General features: G+C 37.8%; 1 protein-coding gene across 8 annotated transcripts in view; it reads left to right on the plus strand.

Moving 5' to 3' along the window:
• STXBP4 (syntaxin binding protein 4) overlaps positions 1–18,691 on the plus strand; it is a 222,494-nt gene that overhangs the window by 71,749 nt on the left and 132,054 nt on the right. For 6 of the 8 annotated variants that reach the window (XR_011383518.1, XR_011383517.1, XM_070060907.1 and 3 more), the window contains one exon: positions 538–603. Coding sequence is in view for 6 of the 8 variants with exons in the window: in XM_070060907.1 (XP_069917008.1) it covers positions 538–603 (66 nt within the window). In the remaining 2 variants the exon portion in view is untranslated. Of the gene's footprint in view, positions 1–537; positions 604–13,246; positions 13,482–18,691 lie in introns of those variants that run through there. The other 2 variants (XM_070060908.1, XM_070060909.1) reach the window with 1 other exon arrangement.

Genomic DNA, 18,691 nt, shown 5'->3' on the forward strand with positions numbered 1-18,691 from the left:
TTGATTTTTAAGTTCAAGAATGAAAACATCTTACTTAGATTCATAACTTTCATCTACTTCATTAAGTATTATTTTATATATCAGTTATACTAATCTTCTATGTTATGGATAATCTTCTAAGAATAAACTAAAATTAGAAGACTAATAGGCAGTCTAGTTTCATGTGCCCTCTTTAGCATAAAGACCTTTACTTCTAACTTCTAATAAAGATACTGCTACATTGGAAGCTCTTCGGTGATAATAGCTCCAGAATTTATTTGATATTTAAACATTTGATCCTGGGTGACTTCTTTTTGAAATCAGATTTTGAGATTTTACAAAATTGAGAGAACAAAAAGTACATTGATATCACAATTATATTGAAGATAATTACTTTAAAATGGTATGTCTATAGCCATAAAATTTACTGAGGTCTACATTTTTTAATTATAGCAATTTGATGTCTGGGAAATATATAAGCTTTGAAACAAAGGACAAAAAATCATACTTATTGATACCTTCATAACAACTTATTAATTTATTGGTTTTTAAATGTAGGAAAAACTATTTGAATCAGAGAGGCAAAGGAAGCAATTGGCAGAAGAACTCCAGAATGTAAAACAAGTAAGTACCTCTTGTGTAAATGTGTGTTTGTATGTGTACACAAGCATATGAGGTACAGACCTTAGTAATGCAAATACAGTATAAAATAGTATTGATCTCAAAAACTGTCACTTTGGAAACTATATTTGTGCTGAAATCCTGCTATTATGACTCAAAGAAATGTTAAAAACCATCTTTGAAATTGCTTTCAAAATCAGATAACTGTATGCCCAATGACCAGTTGCCATTGATCTTTACTCTTTTATTTTTACTCTTTAATTTCTCCCTTTCTTCCTTTCCTCCCTTTTATTTTATTACTCTTACCTCATTTTCTTAAAGGAAAAAAAAAGAAACCAAGATACAGCATCTTTTACTTTTAGCTGGTAAAAATTATGAATTTGAATTATCTTAAAACAAATATATAATGGCTTCATCATGTAATAAAGGTAAAAATAATAAATTAATTACAGGGAAAGAGTGAAGAAGCACTGTTAGAGATCAATATTGATTGCTTTGTTTTGGATCTCCCTCACTCTGTCCCTGAAGAAAATATAAAATCAACAAAGAAAGCAAATAGAACTGTACAGGTCCCATATCTTCATATGACTGTGCCAGAGAGTGCCACAACTTTCAAAGTACTTACAAATAGCATAAAAAAAAAAATCCAATGCCACTCTACTGTTCACCTGCCGCTGAAACCTGGGCTGTAGGAAGCAGCAGAGTAGAAGTCTTAAAAAACTATGATAAAGACTAGGCAGTAACAGAGGAATTAGATAAAATACAAACAAAATCACCCCCAAAAGTGTAGCAATAAATGCCAAAATACTGAATATATGTCAGGACTTGATGGTTCTCCACACTGGCTGCAAGAATGACCTGAAAGGGTGTGCACAGTGGCAACCTTGGAGAATCACTGCTGCTTGGTGCTGGTGGGCGGCAGGGGAGAGGAGTCAGATTAACTTAGGATGGGTAGAATCCCATGGAGTCTAGGATGTGATGGGAGAGAAGGAAATAAGAGGGGAAAATTAAGGATCTTGCAGAAATAAGAAAAGAAAAAAAGACATACAAATCTATACCACTCAACCTCCATGACCCTCAATAAAATTAGTCATAAAAGAACTGCACAGAAGAGGGTGCTCTTGAACTAAGAACTCTATGAAATAAAAAAGAACAAAAAAATTCTATTCCCATCATTATAAAACAAATGCAAAAGTCAGCTGATGAGAATTAAAGCTTTCCTGTTGGTGAAAACTCTCCAAAAACAATTGAATCATGAAACTTAAGAAAACTATAACATTACAAACTCAGTTAAATATCCTCAAATAAGCTTTTGAAACTAAGAAAGATCTTAAATTGGAAATTTTTGAAAAGTAGAAATTGACCAAAATGGTGAAAGCAATGAAATTATAGTTAATACAACTTAGGAAAGAAATAGAAATAAATGACAAAATCATATATCAGAAATGAAAACTAAATTTTGCAAGGTGCCCAAGGCCAACAAAGAATATACTCATGTGACAAGGCATTGAAGCCAAAACCAAGAAAGTGAAAGTGAATTCACAAACTTAAGAGTTTTTGAAGACACCAATGATAGCAACTGAATAACACTAATAGTTGGAATTATAATCCAAGACAACTTTGCAAAATTAAAAGAAGACCTGAATGTAGTGAGCACCAAAGCGTATTTAAGTGTTAGGATACCACTCACAACTTAAAAAGAACCCAGAACCCTTGGAGAAATGACTGACTTCAAGGCCAGGAGATGGTAAGTACAAAATGAATCTGAAACATCTGTACAAGAAAATTAGGAAGTGATCACAATGATGGGGACTTCCTATTAGGGAACTAGCTAGAAGGGACTTACACTGACCCAAATCTTGGAAGCACTGAGATAATTGAGTATAGTAATAAACTATAAATATCAGTGACTTACTTATTTTTCTCCAAAATGTTGGAAACATGTAAGCTTTAGTATGTCAGTCATACTTGATAAAATAAAAATTATATTAAATGCTGAAGATGAATCTAAAGAAAAATAGCATATTATCTTTTTCTGGTAATTCCTACTTTTTCTATATGAGGGCATCCTATATTTATTTATTTGAAAGGATTAGTTTCTGTTGTTAAGAAAAGTCAGGTCTGCATGAGTAAATAATACTAAGACTAATCTGTATCAAATTTAATAGAACTCAGGGCCAACACTGTGGGATAATTAAGCTGCCCTTTGCAATACTAACAACCCATATCAGAGTGCAGGTTCAACTCCCTGCTACTCTGCTTCAGATCCAGCTCCCTGTTAATGCTCCTGGGAAAGCAACAGACAATGGCAACAAAGTGCTTAAATTCCTGCCACTCACTTGGGAGACTCAGAATGGAGTTCAGATCTCTTGGATTTAGCCTAGCCCAGAACTGGCCATTTGTAGCCATTTGGGGAGTGAACCAGCAGATGGAAGACCTCTTTCTCTGTCTCTTCACCACTGTACCTTTTATATAAATAAACAAATATTTTTAAAAAATTAATAATTTCAATAAGAAATAATGGGATGGAGATAAAAAAGAAAATATATATATATAAACAAATATATATATATATATAAACAAAAACAGGATAGAGAATCTTAACTCAGTGAATAGTGAGTTGTTATAAGAATCAGTGTAGTAGATAATGGGCTTTGCAGTTAAACCATTAAGATTTATATCTTGACCCTGCCTCTTGCTGGCTTTTGACCTTCAGCAAATGACTTCACCTCTCTAAGCCTCAGTTTCCTAATCTTTGAAATGAATTGATAACAAGATCCTTCCCGACAATGTTAGAAGTATTAGTGAGATATCACACATAGGAAGCACTCAACAAATATAAACTATTATGGTTATTAATCTAAATAATAGGAGAAGCAATAGTAAAAGGTGGAAATGATTTGATTTAACTATTTGAAATCTAGATAAGAAAAATATAATTCTGGTGGAAGGGATAAAGGAACTTCTCATAGATAAGGTGTCATATGAGCTTGGGCAGACGAGAGCCTTCCAGGCAGAAAAAAACAACAGGAAAATCATGATAAAAAAGGGAATGCTCATTTTTAGAGTAAAAATAGGCCCTCTTCTATATTCTAATCTTACATTTTTTTGTTCATATGTGTGGGTCTTCATTTCTTAAAAAGGGAAAATATCTAACATTATTTCTGCATAGGATTTGAGGGTTTAAGAGCCTAAAGCTGTCAGAAATATATCCCTGAAAAATAATAGTTGTGATGTCTGTTCTTTTATCACCTTCACCCTCATCATTTCCTTCATTGTTAAAAGCCCATCATCATAAGGGTAGCATGGTCAGAGGAAGGTGTTAGGAAATAACTTTTTGGGTGGGTATATTGGGACCAAAACATATAGGTAGGCACTTGCATGCTGATCTGATTTTAGACAGTGGAAAGCCAGTGGAGATAGTTGATGATGGAAAAAAATGAACAAGTTGCTCACTCTTTGTTTCACACTCTGTATCCAACTTGATAGTGACAAATTATAAGATTTTATCACTTTTTACCATGTCCATTATCAGTCTAAGCCACCATCATCACCTGTTTTACTGTTACAGCTTCCTACCAAATCACCCTGATTCTACCCTCACCCAACCCCTTTGTTTGGTCTGAACACAGCAGCCAGAAATATCATTTTTATTCTTCAATTAGAGCTCTTCAGAACTTTCTATGTCAGAAATACTGCTTCCCAAAACTGTTGCAAGTAGAAGCCTACAGGTAAGTATTGGAGCCTATAAGGGCTACTCAGTTTCCTCGCAGTCTCTTACTCCAGTGAGGTCATGTCTTACCATTCTTCTCCTCCTCTTTCCCTATTAGTTTTCCAGGCCCTCTGGACTCCCTACTCCATCCTCCCACTAACACTCTAGCCCTCGCGGTGGGCAGGGTGGCATTTTTGTTAGTATTGATACCTTCTGTTATCTGACATCATCTACTTGTCATGTGTTGTCCTTTACCAATACCCCCAAGTGGAGGGTAAGGGTCCTAAGGGCAGCTGTCTTTGATTTGTCCTCTCTTTTATCTTATAACAATAACTGATGCATTGTTGGTGTTCAAATATTTGATGGATGATTAAAGGAATAAATGAGGTATAGTTAATTGAGAAATTGAGTTTTTAACTTAATTAGTTTGCATTCAAATTTAAAACCTGAGGAAGAATTAAACATTTTTCCATTAAACAAAAATTTATTGTTTTAGTAGAACTATACTTCACTTAAATCATTGCATCATTTAAGATATCTCACTGTTGAACTGTAGTTTCTACATCAAACATGTGCGTCATTTGAGTAGTACACATAAAAATAAAACTGATGTGACTAGTGTCAATGAATTAATTAGTATCAACCATTTTTTACACAATGATGTGTACATCCCATGCTTATCTGAACATTTGGTATAGACATCATGAGTTATAATGATACCTATATAAATTGTAATTGCAATTAAACAGAAATTCTTATTATCCTACTAAAATATAATTAATTAATTTCCTGTCTACTTCACAATTTATCCATAAAAATATTAACAAGCTTTCATATTTAAAATGAAGACACAACTGCTAAGGCAGAATAAAGTAAATATGAATTAGCTAGTAATATGACAATATTAAAAAGAGACTAGAAGGTATGTTACAAATGTCATGATAAATACAACTGACATTTGCAAATGCAAGATTTGTGTAAGAATTTTTAAAAATATGTACAAAGTGAATCACACCCCGAGACATTTTGCTAATGCATAGTGAATTTAGTAAAACATTTCCTCTTAACAATCAAAAAGAGAATGAAATTAGTATAAAATCAGAAGTATATGCCCAACATTTGTAACTTTGGCCAGCTATGAAATAGCTTGTATTTTTCCACAAAAGAGTAAACAAAAGAGAAACACAGCATGTGGAAGAGTGCGTGTTAGTGGCTACTACGCTTAGAGTGCTGATCTATAACTCTCCATCTTTCCTCCTTGTAGAGCAATCAGCAGTAGTGGCAGTATTAGCAGCATTTGAAACTTAGTTAGAAATGTAGAATTTCAGGTCACAGCCTTGACCTAGGGAACCAGAATCTGTTTTTAACAAGTCTTTAGGTGGTTTATATGCACCTTAAAATTTAAGAAGCACTTGTCCAGATAATAGGCAATGGAGGATCTAACTGGATAATAATAATGGGAATATACCAAAGGAATTTATGCAAAAGATAGTAAGAGGATAAAATCAAACAGGTATAACTATGGTCAAGTGTGCAGTAGTAAGCAGAGTGCACAGTGAAAGTTTTGTAATTTAATGACAGGCTGTTATGATGCAATTAACAAAACAAGATAAATGAGATTGAGTATATAGATGTTTTAATTCATAATATTTAATGTATGGTTTTCATGTCTGGCAAAAAAATTGTTTAACATGTTATGTATATCTCCTTATATACCAACTCATTCTGAAACATTATTATTTCAAAAACGTTGTAAAAATAGCCAGCTGAAAATTAACCATGAAACTGTCCATTTTTTTAACATATTGACCTGCATAACAACTTCTTTTATGTATGTAGACTGATACTATTCTGTTAAAGGGATTTTGTTGATAAAGATTTATTGAGGAGGCTGACACTGTGGTGTAGTGAGTAAATCTACCTAAAGTGCTGGCATGCCATGTGGGAGCTGGTTCTTGTCCCAGCTGCTCCACTTCAGTTCCAGCTCTCTGCTGTGACCTGGGAAAGCAGTAGAAGATGGCCTAAGTCTTTGGGCCCTTGCACCCACTTGGTAGACTCAGAAGAAGCTCCTGGCTCCTGGCTCCTGACTCCTGGCTCCTGGCTCCTGGCTTCAAATCGGCCCAGCTCTAGCCATTGTGGTCATTTTGGCAGTGAACTAGTGGATGGAAGGCTTTCTCTCTCTCTCTGCCTCTGCCTCTTCCTCTGCCTCTCTGTAACTCTATCTTTCAAATAAATAAGTAAATCTTTAAAACAAAACAAAAAAAAAAAAGGCTTATTGAAATAGTTCCTATGATAGTGAAACTACAGTCTTTCGATTTTTTTCCAAAGATGTATTTTTTTAGCAATGGTAGTTACAAATTGCTTCGAAAGGGAGCAAGAACACAAATTAATATTGCTTATTAAGTCATTTATAAATGTTTTTAAACATTTATTTATTTGAAAGAGTTACAAAGAGAGAGAAGGAGACACACACACACACACACACACAAAGAGTGAAGGAGGAGAGTGCACCTTCCACCTGCTGGTTCATGCCCCATGTGGCTTTAAGGATGGGGTTGAGCAAAGCAAGAAGTCTAGAACTCCATCTGGGTCTCCCAGACATCACTTACAAACTTGTAATAGAATCATTGTGAGACAGTGGCCTGATCCTAAAAACAATATTCTCTTTTGAAGGTTAATTAGCTTTTTGAATTATGGAAATTCATTTACCATAGTGTCTTGAAAAGAAGGAATAGGGGAAAGGAGGAAGTAAACAAAAGGAAAGATAAAGCTATGCAAGGATCCTTTTTCTCGAAAGATCAAATCCATTGTGTTTTTTTAACCAGGAATAGCTACCAGAATACTTACTCACTATTTTGTAAAGAATTGGCTGTACTATTCTCTAAAAGTGATGTCTTTTTTCATGAGTTTTTATGCCTTACTGAATAACATAGCCTGCCTGTTTAAATCCATGAGCCAATTTCCCATGAAATTACACTTGTTGTTATTTTTTCTTCAAGTTCTAACAACTTTTGACAAGCAAGGGCTATTCTTCTAGTGACTTCTTTTGATCAACAATTTTCTAAAACCTACTCTCACACTTAAATTGTTTTTAAAGTTTCTTTCAGTATAGTGTTATGACCTAAGGCAGCAATGAATTGGTGAACAGTCCAAAGCCAAAATATTTAGCTTGTCTGAACCAGCCTTTGCCCTGAAGAAACATGGGAAGTTATTCACTTGGCAACTTCTCCAGGTTCAGATAAGCCCATTTGTACTTGGCCTCACCTGTGCAAAAGGTTGAGCGAAAGCTTGAGGAGGGCATGAAGTCCTGAGGCAAAAACATAAGGTCAAATCACCAGTAGCTACTCTCTGGACAGATGAGGTTGAAAACAGCCAGTGCAGCTAGCGTGCAAGCTCTCTAAGATTATCGATGAGATAACAAAAGAACCTTCAAGAACAATCTCAATCCAAGATCTTTAAAAGGAATAACAGTGAGTACTAAAAAAGTATTCACATTTTTACACTTTTAGAGATTGTGTTCCTTTGGGTATTTATTAAAGAAGACGTAAAGTCTCTAATTTTTAGGATTGATACAACTTCTGTCTTTGATTTCATTCTTCAGGGATCTGAACTGTCAATAGCTTTTCTGTATGGTACTAATAGATATCTAAGACACCATGTCTAGAGAGAAAAAGAGGACAAGTATTAAAGATTTGTCAGTCTTTTTGGTTCTTAAGTATGCCATAGTAAAAATATTTCTGTTTCCATTTTAGACAATCACTTGTGGCCTCAGAATGTCAACTTTTATTTTCCATTAAAAACCCCTTTTACTAAGATCCCTCATGCTACTCTGACCACAGCCACCTCCTCACCTAATGCCTGGAAACCTACTAATCTATTCTCTATAGTTTTGTCATTTCAAGAATGTATTATACATGGAATCACAGTATGTCACTTTTTTAATACTGACTTTTTTCATTTTATTTTAAAATTTATTTGTTTGAAAGTCAGACTTGGAGAGAGAGAGAGAAAGACAGAGAGACAGAGAAACTTCTATCCACTGGTTCACTCTCCAAATGGCCACAGTGGTGGAGCTGGACTAGGCTAAAGTCAGGAACTCCATCCCAGTCTCCCACATAGATGGCAGGGGCCCAGGGACTTGGGCCACCTTCTGCTACTTTCCTAGGTGCAATAACAGGCAGTTGTGACAGAAACAGAGCAGCCAGGACTTTAACTGGTGCTCTGATAACAGAGTGCTGATGACCAGAGTGGCCACTTAACCTGCTAAGCCCCAATACCAGCCTGAGATTGGCACAATGCCTTTGGGATCCACCCATATTCTTTTGCATATCCTTAAGTTGGTCCTTTTTATTGTTCATATGAGTTGGTTAAATCTGAATAAAGATGGTGGATTATTCCAATGTTACTTTCCATAGTAATATTCCATAGTAATATGAGATGTAACCATTGAGGAAGGCCGTTTGAGGAGAACACAGCCCCTCTCAGTGTTGTTTCTTACATTTGTATGGGAATCTACAATTATCTTAAAATATTTTTGAAAAGAAAAATAAAAAAAAAAAACCTCTTTAGCAAAATGATTCCAGTATTCTCCACTAATAGACTTTACCCAAGAAACTACCTAAGGAGGAAACAGTTTGCTTGGAAAAGGAGGACCACAAAGAAATAGCTTTTGGACAGCCAAGCTGGTATTCCTGTTTGCACAGACACTACCTGTACCTAATGATTCATTCAATGTGAATGAAGCATTCTAAGCAAGCATTGGCAAACAAAAGTATCTATTTCAGAATCTCCATTTCCAAATAGTCGTTTGTCTTTTTTTTTTTTTTTTTTTTTTTGACAGGCAGAGTGGACAGTGAGAGAGAGACAGAGAGAAAGGTCTTCCTTTGCCATTGGTTCACCCTCCAATGGCCGCTGCGGCCGGCGCACCGTGCTGATCCAATGGCAGGAGCCAGGTACTTATCCTGGTCTCCCATAGGGTGCAGGGCCCAAGCACTTGGGCCATCCTCCACTGCACTCCCGGGCCACAGTAGAGAGCTGGCCTGGAAGAGGGGCAACCGGGACAGAATCCGGTGCCCTGACCGGGACTAGAACCCGGTGTGCCGGTGCCACAAGGCGGAGGATTAGCCTAGTGAGCCACGGCGCCGGCCCGCTTGTCTTTTTAATGTAGAAAAAGACCTTACCATCTTAAGGATTCTGAAAGAAATTATATTATCCTATTTATAGCATAGACCCATTTTAATTGCTAGGTTAATCAAAATCACATAATTTTTGGAAGAGGAATAATATTGTTCTTCATAGAAACATTGTAATTCATTTGATTACTGTAGTAATCGTACTAGGTTGGCATACCTAGAACTGATGATGGTAGTTCCACACTGTGAGCTACTTATTCTCTGGCTGTCATGGCCACTTACCACATTCTCATCAATTGTTTCATTCATGCCAAAAGTGACTTATGAGTAGATGCAGCAAGAGAATTTAAGAAACATTTATTATGTATTTTCTTATAGAGGCATTTGAAAGCCACACATACAGTCTACAAGATACTCAGTCTAATAAGAAAAAAAGAAAAATAAAGCAAACCTATCGCTTCATAGACAGCATTTCATAATAGATGCCCTGTAGCTGCTGAGTTATGAGAGGCATATTTACATAGAAAAGTAGGCATTAGTCCCTTTTATTTTTCATATTTAACTAAAATGCAAATTCCTAAAACTCACCAGTTGCAAAGAAAACACCTTTCACGGTTACTTGGCATCTATGTAGATGCCAAGCATTTATATATACATCTATATATTTAAAAGATTTATTTATGTACTTTGAAAGTCAGAGTTAGAAAGAAGAAGAGAGACAGAGGGAGAGAGTGAGCTTGTATCCGCTGGTTCACTCTGCAAATGGCCACACCAGCCAGGGCTAGGCCACGCTGAAGCCATAGGCCAGAAACTTCTGGGTCTCCCTTGTGGTTGGCGGGGGCCCAAATACTTGCTGCTTTTCACAGGCCATTAGCAGAGAGCTGTATCAAAGCTGGAACAGCCTGGACACAAACCAATGCCGATATAGGATGCTGGCATCTTAGGCAGTGACTTTACATGCTACACCACAATGCCGGCCCCCATTTTATATTGTTTAATGTTAAAGCAGTATATAGGCTGGCGCCGCAGCTCAATAGGCTAATCCTCCACCTGCGGCGCCGGCACCCCAGGTTCTAGTCCCAGTTGCCCCTCTTCCAGGCCGGCTCTCTGCTGTGGCCCGAGAGTGCAGTGGAGGATGGCCCAAGTGCTTGGGCCCTGCACCTGCATGGGAGACCAGGAGGAAGCACCTGACTCCTGGCTTTGGATCAGTGCGGTGCACTGGCCGCAGCAGCCATTGGAGGGTGAACCAACGGCAAATGGAAGACCTTTCTCTCTCTTTCTCTCTCTCTCTCTCTCTCACTGTACACTCTGCCTGTCAAAAAAATAAATAAAAGAATTTAAAAAGCAGTATATATTAGTTGGACTGACAGCTAGTAAATTTTGCCCAAAGAGGAAGAAATGATAAGACAGTTAATACCAAAAAACTCCTTTCTTTGTTTGCTGTGTGAAAAACATACTCATTAGTCTTACTTCAATATATGACACTTGCCATTACATTAAATTCATAAACTGTTTTAGAGTTAAAAACAGGACTTCTAGGCCTGCGCCGTGGCTCAATAGGCTAATCCTACGCCTTGCGGCGCCAGCACACTGGGTTCTAGTCCCAGTCAGGGCGCCGGATTCTTTCCCGGTTGCCCCTCTTCCAGGCCAGCTCTCTGCTGTGGCCCGGGAGTGCAGTGGAGGATGGCCCAAGTGCTTGGGCCCTGCACCCTATGGGAGACCAGGAGGAAGCACCTGGCTCCTGCCATTGGATCAGCGTGGTGCGCTGGCCACAGCGGCCATTGGAGGGTGAACCAACGGCAAAGGAAGACCTTTCTCTCTGTCTCTCTCTCACTGTCCACTCTGCCTGTCAAAAACAAACAAACAAAAAACAAAACAACAACAACAAAAACAGTACTTCTCTGGTCATGTTTAACCCATCATTCATAAATCTCTATTTGAAAATATTGTGCTTTAATTCACCATTGTCCATGTTAGAGATCAAAGATTGGCTATGATGGGTCCGCATTGTGGTACAAAGGGTTGGATCACCACCTGCAATGCCAGCATCCCATATAATTGTTGGGTTCAAGTCCCAGCTGCCCTACTTCCAATCCAGTTCTCTGTTTAATGTTCCTGGGAAAGCAGGGGAAGATGGTCTGAGTGCTTGGGGCCCTGCCATCCACATGGGAGACCTAGATGGAGTTCCTGGCTCCTGGCTTCTGGCTCCCACCTGTTCCAACCCAGGCTGTTGTAGCCATTTGGGGAATGAACCAGCAGACGGAAGATAGCTCTCTCCCTCTGTAAGTCTGCTTTTCAAATAAATAAATCTTTTTTAAGAATTTAAAAGATTGCCTATGACTATGGATTTCAAATTAAATTATGAACTCCATTATAATTCTTTAGTATTGAAGGCTGCTGATTTCCTGCCAGTCCTGCCTTTGGCCCTGTTATCTTACCTATAGCCCCTTCCTAGTCTTATTTTTCCATCTTCTCTCCTCTTATTCTATCTCTTTTCCCCATTTCAGTTTATAAGACCTATTTATATTGTAAACTTATTACCCCAAGTCTGGACAAATGTGTCCCATCATATTTCTTTCTTTCTTCATGATGGTGATATTGTTTCAGAATTTTCTTACTAGGTCCCACTGCTCTGTTCATCTAAACAAACTTAAGAATATTATTTTTGTTTAGATCTTAGTATATGTAGCTTCAAATTTAGAACTCTTGTTGAAGTTCCTTCAATACAAAAATGTAATAAAATTTTGATTCTAATTGACTTAAATCCCTAGTGGTGAATGTGAAAGGAATACAATTTTATTTTGGAGGCAGGTCTCCCATAAAGTCCCGAACTTCAGAAGAATTCTGAATGTTTACTATCTAAAAATATAGTCTTTGAGCTGTACCAGTTTTCATAACTCCAGTTATGAAAGGAAGTTCCCAATATCCTTAGTGTTATTTTTTTGCATACTCGTTACCAGAGTTGAAGAATTAGGGAAATGGTTTCTATATGTTATGTCAATCTTCACGAAATTAGAAAACACGTGTTCAAGGTTAAATGTATTGTCAAAGCAGGCTTTTAAAATTATTTATTTATTTAAAAGTTACAGAGAGAGAAAGCTCTTCCTAGTTGACTCTCAGATGTCCTCAGCAGCCTGGGCTGGGCCAGCCAGCAGCCAGGAACCAGAAACCAGGAACTCCATCTGGATCTCCCACGTGGGTGGTAGAGGCCCAAGTATTTGAGCCATCATCCACTGCCTTCCCAGGGGCATTAGCAGGATTGAAAACATAAGAACCACGGCTCAGACTGGCACTCAGGGGATACTGGCATCACAACTGGTAGCTTTAACTCCCTGCTTCACAACACAGGCTCCAAAACAGGGTTTTAACTAGTTAATATTTATGATGTGAACAAATTTCATTGGATAAAATTTAACATATAGATGTATTTGTATATCTGTCCTTGATTAGGGACTCCTCTTTATAGAAAAGACTGAAATTCTTTGATTTTTTTTTTTTTTTTTTTTTTTTTTTTTTGATGTTCAGAGGCTGAAATCAGTTTTTCACCTTTTGGAGAGTGAGGCAGCTGCAGGTAAAAAAGTTGACAGCTCTTGGGAGGGTTAATTAGAGCTAGTTATAATTTGATTGACCTGCTTTTCCTCCAGAAAACTTAAAGAAATCTTTTGCAAAGTGAGGATTTGGGTTTTTCATAAAAAACTGAAGAAATGGGGTCATCATTGAGTGTAGCAGGAAAAGCCATCACCTGCAATATCATGCTATATGGGCACCTGTTCATGTCCCTCCTGTTCCACTTCCAATACAGCTCCCTGCTAATGCCCTGGAAAAGCAGCAGAAGATGGCCCAAGTGCTTGGGTCCCTGCACACACATCAGGGACTTCGAATAAGTTCCTGGTTCAACACCACCCATTGCTGCCATCTGAAGAGTGAACCAGAGGATGGAAGATCTCTCTCACTGTCTCTCCCTCTCTCTTTCTGTCTCTCCCTCTTTCTGTAACTCTGACTTTCAAATAAATACACAATTCTTTAAAAAATAAAAAGTGTTTGTTTTTCTAGCTTACATATATCTATCATTATTATATTTTTACAAGAAGTTTTGCAGTAAGTTGTAGAAGTAAGGGTTGAGTGAGATTGGAAAGGACCTTCAAGATTGTGCAGCCCTTGTGCATATGTGCCATAAGCACATTAATTCATGATGGAAAAATGTGCTTTTTAAGGAAAAATAGACTACTAGTATTCCCATAAAATTAAAGCCTTTTTATGAAGATATTTTCTATGAAAGCCTCTTGCATAATAAAATTCTCTAAAGTAAATACTATATATGAAAAATGAACAGTCATTTTTCACAGCTTGTCAACTCACTTACATCTTATTTTTATAAGTAGACCACCTGCTCATGTTAGATAGGATTTTTACTGTCACATAAGTTTTGTTCTAATTTAAGCAGTTAAGACCCTTTGATTTTAGAAAGTTAGATAACAAAGTATTTTAATGACAGTAAAAATAGCAGTAGGAGCTAATAAGTAATATGTGATTTATTACAGAAAACATATATAGAAAAAATATAAAAGAGGAAAAGATCACTTAAGCTAAATTGAACTGGAAAGAATAGAAAAGGTTAAATCAGAAGTAGGTCTTTGAATGACAGATGAGAACTGAAAGGAAAAAAAAAAAGGAAAGAGGGAAAGAGGCATCTACTTAGTGGAATAATGTGACCAAAATGTTCTTGGAGGTAGGAAAGTGTAATCTGGGAAGTGTGGGGAGTTAATGTACTTGGATACAACAATATCTAAGAGAGGTGAATTACTGGAGTGAGAAAGGTTGATTTGGAACAAGTAGTAGAAATCTTTGGCCGGCGCCGCGGCTCACTAGGCTAATCCTCCGCCTTGCGGCGCCGGCACACCGGGTTCTAGTCCTGGTCGGGGCACCAGATTCTGTCCCGGTTGCCCCTCTTCCAGGCCAGCTCTCTGCTGTGGCTAGGGAAGTGCAGTGGAGGATGGCCCAAGTGGTTGGGCCCTGCACCCCATGGGAGACCAGGATAAGTACCTGGCTCCTGCCATCAGATCAGCGTGGTGTGCCGGCCACAGCGCGCCAGCCGTGGTGGCTATTGGAGAGTGAACCAATGGCAAAAGGAAGACCTTTCTCTCTGTCTCTCTCTCTCACTGTCCACTCTGCCTGTCAAAAAATGAAAAAAGAAATAAAAAAAAATATTTGAAGTGTGGAGAGAGGAGATAATTTTTATTGTATTCCATGTGATTAGGTCTGTTACCTAAGATGAAACTTGAGCAGTATTTTGAAAACTGATCCTTCAGAAGTATGCAGAATACATTACAGTGAAGAAAACAGTAGGCAGGGTGATCACTCACATAGTACACAAGCATACCAGGATGAAGATATGAGTCAGTAATGTGACAATGTAGGGAAGTTCTGCATCTGCTCTTTTCCCTCTAAAAGTTTGATAATTTTTGTTGATAAATATTATATAATAGATAGTAGGAAAAAGGACATTCATGTATTATTATGTCCTTCAGCACAGGAGCCATACACATGTTCATTGCAAGCCTCAAAAAAGGGCAAGATTGCTGAACCTTCTACAGAGCTTAACAAAGGGGTTGGGGCTAAAGCTGTGGAAGATTGAGGGGAAGATGTGTATGGTGAGCAAGGGTTGTCTGCTTATACAGATGGAGTCTCCTGGTTAACAGCCACCTGTGGTCATCTCTGTCCAGATCAGGCAACAGACTCCCCATCTGTTCTTCCTGTGGAAAGAGACTTCTGAGATAGAAAGGAAGTTATCAGATAGAAATGCCTCTGCCTGTATCAGCTGTTTACTAAAGCAGATAGATAAATTTCCTTTTACAAAACGACAGCTTTTCAGAATCATTTCTTATTGCAGAAGTCTGCAGTTTCTATGAATCACTCAAAATAAGCAAAAGAAGCATATTTGGGGTGGGATATTTTGATCTCCTTAAATGATATAAATGGAAATTAAGAAATGGCTACAAATTGCATCATAAATTAAAGACTTCCCAGTGCTTCATAACTGGTTAGTTGATCCGGTGGAATAGCAAGATGGACACATGCCTGGAGGGGGCGTGAGCAGTGAGAAAGCAGAAAGTACATATCAGAAGTGTAGAAAAAGTTCAGTGACTTCAAATTCACCCCTGAATGCATCCAAGCTTGAAGAGTGAGTCGTGAATTCATTCATGAATATCTGCAAACCAGTTTGAGATTATCTACTGAAGGATATATTATACATATTTTAGTAAATCAAATATATAAACTTAGGAAATGAGATGCACCTTGCTTTTAAGCACACTTCATTCTACAACCCTCTTACTACATAACCCTTAATCTTTTTCACAAGCTGTCAAGGGGGCAAGACCAAGAAGGGTTTTCCAATGAGTGGATGTAGGAAGCTGATAAGAGAAGTATTTTTTTAGGGCTTGGTAGCATAAGTTACGTTACACTAAAACATATCTCTTTACAGCTCCTTTTTCTCCTGTCAGCCATTGACATTTTGAAAGATTTACTGATTAGCTCAAAAATTACAGAACTTCTAAGGCTGGTTATGGGGATGTGCTGGCCTAATTACAAACGAGCAACTGCAGTTAATGCCTTTTCCTTCTACTTTAGGGAGCCGTTACAACTCATAACTAGAAAGGAAAGGGTTTTTACATAATTGTTGCTAACATTAAAAAAGACATGTGCAAATTATATTTCCAGACAACTTCTCTAAAGTTAGGAGCTGGTATTACTAATTAAGTGCCTCAGGAAAACCCTTAATATGTTATGTATCAGTCCCTCTGTGCAGAGGTGATTGTATATATTTTTTCTAAACCAGTAAATAGGAAAGGAGAAAAAACTAGATGAAGAACTATAATTTCTTTAACCCTCCTGTTAGAGTTGTTTTGCTCTTATAAAATATGTGTTATTTACTATTATACAAATGAATAATTCAGTCTGAGAGAATGACAAAGCCAGAAAATGAAGATTAAAAAAAACACAGATCTAAGATTCTGATCAATGCATATTCCATCCAAAAGCCCATGTTTTTTATTTCAGATCATGAAAAGATCAGGAAAAGATGCTGTCTGTGGAAAAACACAGAACTTACTATGCCTTCTCTGAGCTAATTGCATGTCCCCACACAACCAAAGAGCTAAGTGCAAAGTATGCATAGCCTACAAATTTTTCACTCATTTAAGTTATATTTTCGAAAAAGAAGTTGGTCTGATCTTCCGTAAAGATTCACTGTGAAATTATGAGGTGGAAAAACGTCCTTTTGCAAAAGGACACTGTGAATTTTCTCAGTGTTGCCAAAAAAGTTTGTCAGAAATTTTACTTCATAATTCAAGGTTCCTTTCTGGTACTGTAGTTCATACTATCTAGTATTAAAAATATATAACACTTGTGTTGTTTTTTGGATTTACTGTTGGACCTTATTTTTTTTTTTATTTTCCAACTTTCTAAACTGAATTAAACTCTCTAATACGAAGTAAATAAGCAAATTGACTATAGTGTTTGCCCTAATGGAATTTCAGGCTCATGGTGAGGTACTGGGAAAATTTGGGCTCAATTGTTACTTGCATAGGAGCCTTTATAGTTATTTATTAGAAGACAGCCTGGGAGGAAAAGAGAAAATGGATTTATGTGATCCTGTATTGCTAAATACGGCACACTGCTGTTATCTTTTCTTTACTGCTTCCTCTAAGAGTCGTCATTTCATTGCACTCATCTTTTAAACAGCCATTCAGTGGGAATTGGGCTAGAACTTTGCTAAGGGGTCACATTCACCAGCCTGACAGTTATACATTTACAAAAGAAATAGCATGAATTTATTCAGCATCAGAACCTCTGCATCTTTTACCACCCAACTGCATTTCACACTGTATTACCATCAGTGCACTATACTAGCTATATAAATGCCATCCAGATTCTTCATTTAATTAACTAGCATTCTTTGAACAAAAATAAAGTGCTGGTTTTTTTTTTTTTTAGAGGCATAAAAGCTGTATGAAATGAGTGTGAAGGAGACAAATCATCGAATTAGTTATTCTTCATTGAAGCTGTGGGGAATTTTCTGTCCCTCCTTTTTCTTCTGAGGAAGTAAATATGAGGGCACTTCAGAAAGCTCATACAAAATGGAATTAAAAGATTTTTTTTATGTTTTTATTTATTTGTGAAGTGGAGAGACAGTGGCAGACAGAAGAGATATCTCCCATCTGCTGGTTCACTTGCCAAATGCCCACAACAGCTGTGACTGGGCCAGGTCTGGAACCAGGAGCTGAGAACTCAGTCAAGATCCACTGCGTAATAGTAGGGACCAACTATGTGAGCCATCACCTACTACCTCCCAAGGTAGTGCACATTAGCAGAAAGCTAAGATAGATAGCAGAGGTGGGTCAGTGCTTATTTTGATGCAAATGTTTTGAAATCCACATATAGTTTTCTCATAATATGCATTTTTATTTAAGTTTTTCCAGATCTCTGCGTAAATATATGAGCGGATATATATGATGTAATTGAATGAAAAACAGAGCAGTATAGTAGCCTCAAATGTGTTTGAATCTACTATGATGATCACATCCTAAGTTTATGAAGGCTTGGTACTGATGATATTATCATCATCCACATGTGATTTCTTTTTGAGAGCCAATGAGAGGGACAGAGAGAGACTGAGAATTCTATTTCCCTCCTCCAGATGCCTGCAATAGCTGGGACTGGGTAAGGCTGAGGCTAGGAGCCAGGAATACAATCCCTGTCTCCCACTTGAGTGGCAGGAGCACAATTACTTGAGCATTAGCAGGAAGCTGGAGCCAGGAACTTGAGGTAGGTGTGAGACCCAACATGAGACATGAGCATCTTTACCTTCTTTTTTTTTTTTTTAGATGGTCCTGCCATCTTTTTTTTTTTTTTTTTTTTTTTTTTTTTTGACAGGCAGAGTTAGACAGTGAGAGAGAGAGACAGAGAGAAAGGTCTTCCTTCCGTTGGTTCACCCCGCAAATGACCACTAGAGCCAGCGCTGCGCCGATCCAAAGCCAGGAGCCAGGTGCTTACTCCTGGTCTCCCACGCAGGTGCAGGGGCCCAAGCACTCGGGCCATCCTCCACTGCCTTCCCGGGCCATAGCAGAGAGCTGGACTGGAAGAGGAGCAACCGGGACAGAACTAACGCCCTAACCAGGACTAGAACCCAGTGTGCCGGCACCGCAGGTGGAAGATTAACCTAGTGAGCTGCGGTGCCGGCTTTTAC

This window comes from Oryctolagus cuniculus, chromosome 17 (assembly GCF_964237555.1).
Source record: "Oryctolagus cuniculus chromosome 17, mOryCun1.1, whole genome shotgun sequence".
Taxonomy (NCBI): Eukaryota; Metazoa; Chordata; class Mammalia; order Lagomorpha; family Leporidae; genus Oryctolagus; species Oryctolagus cuniculus.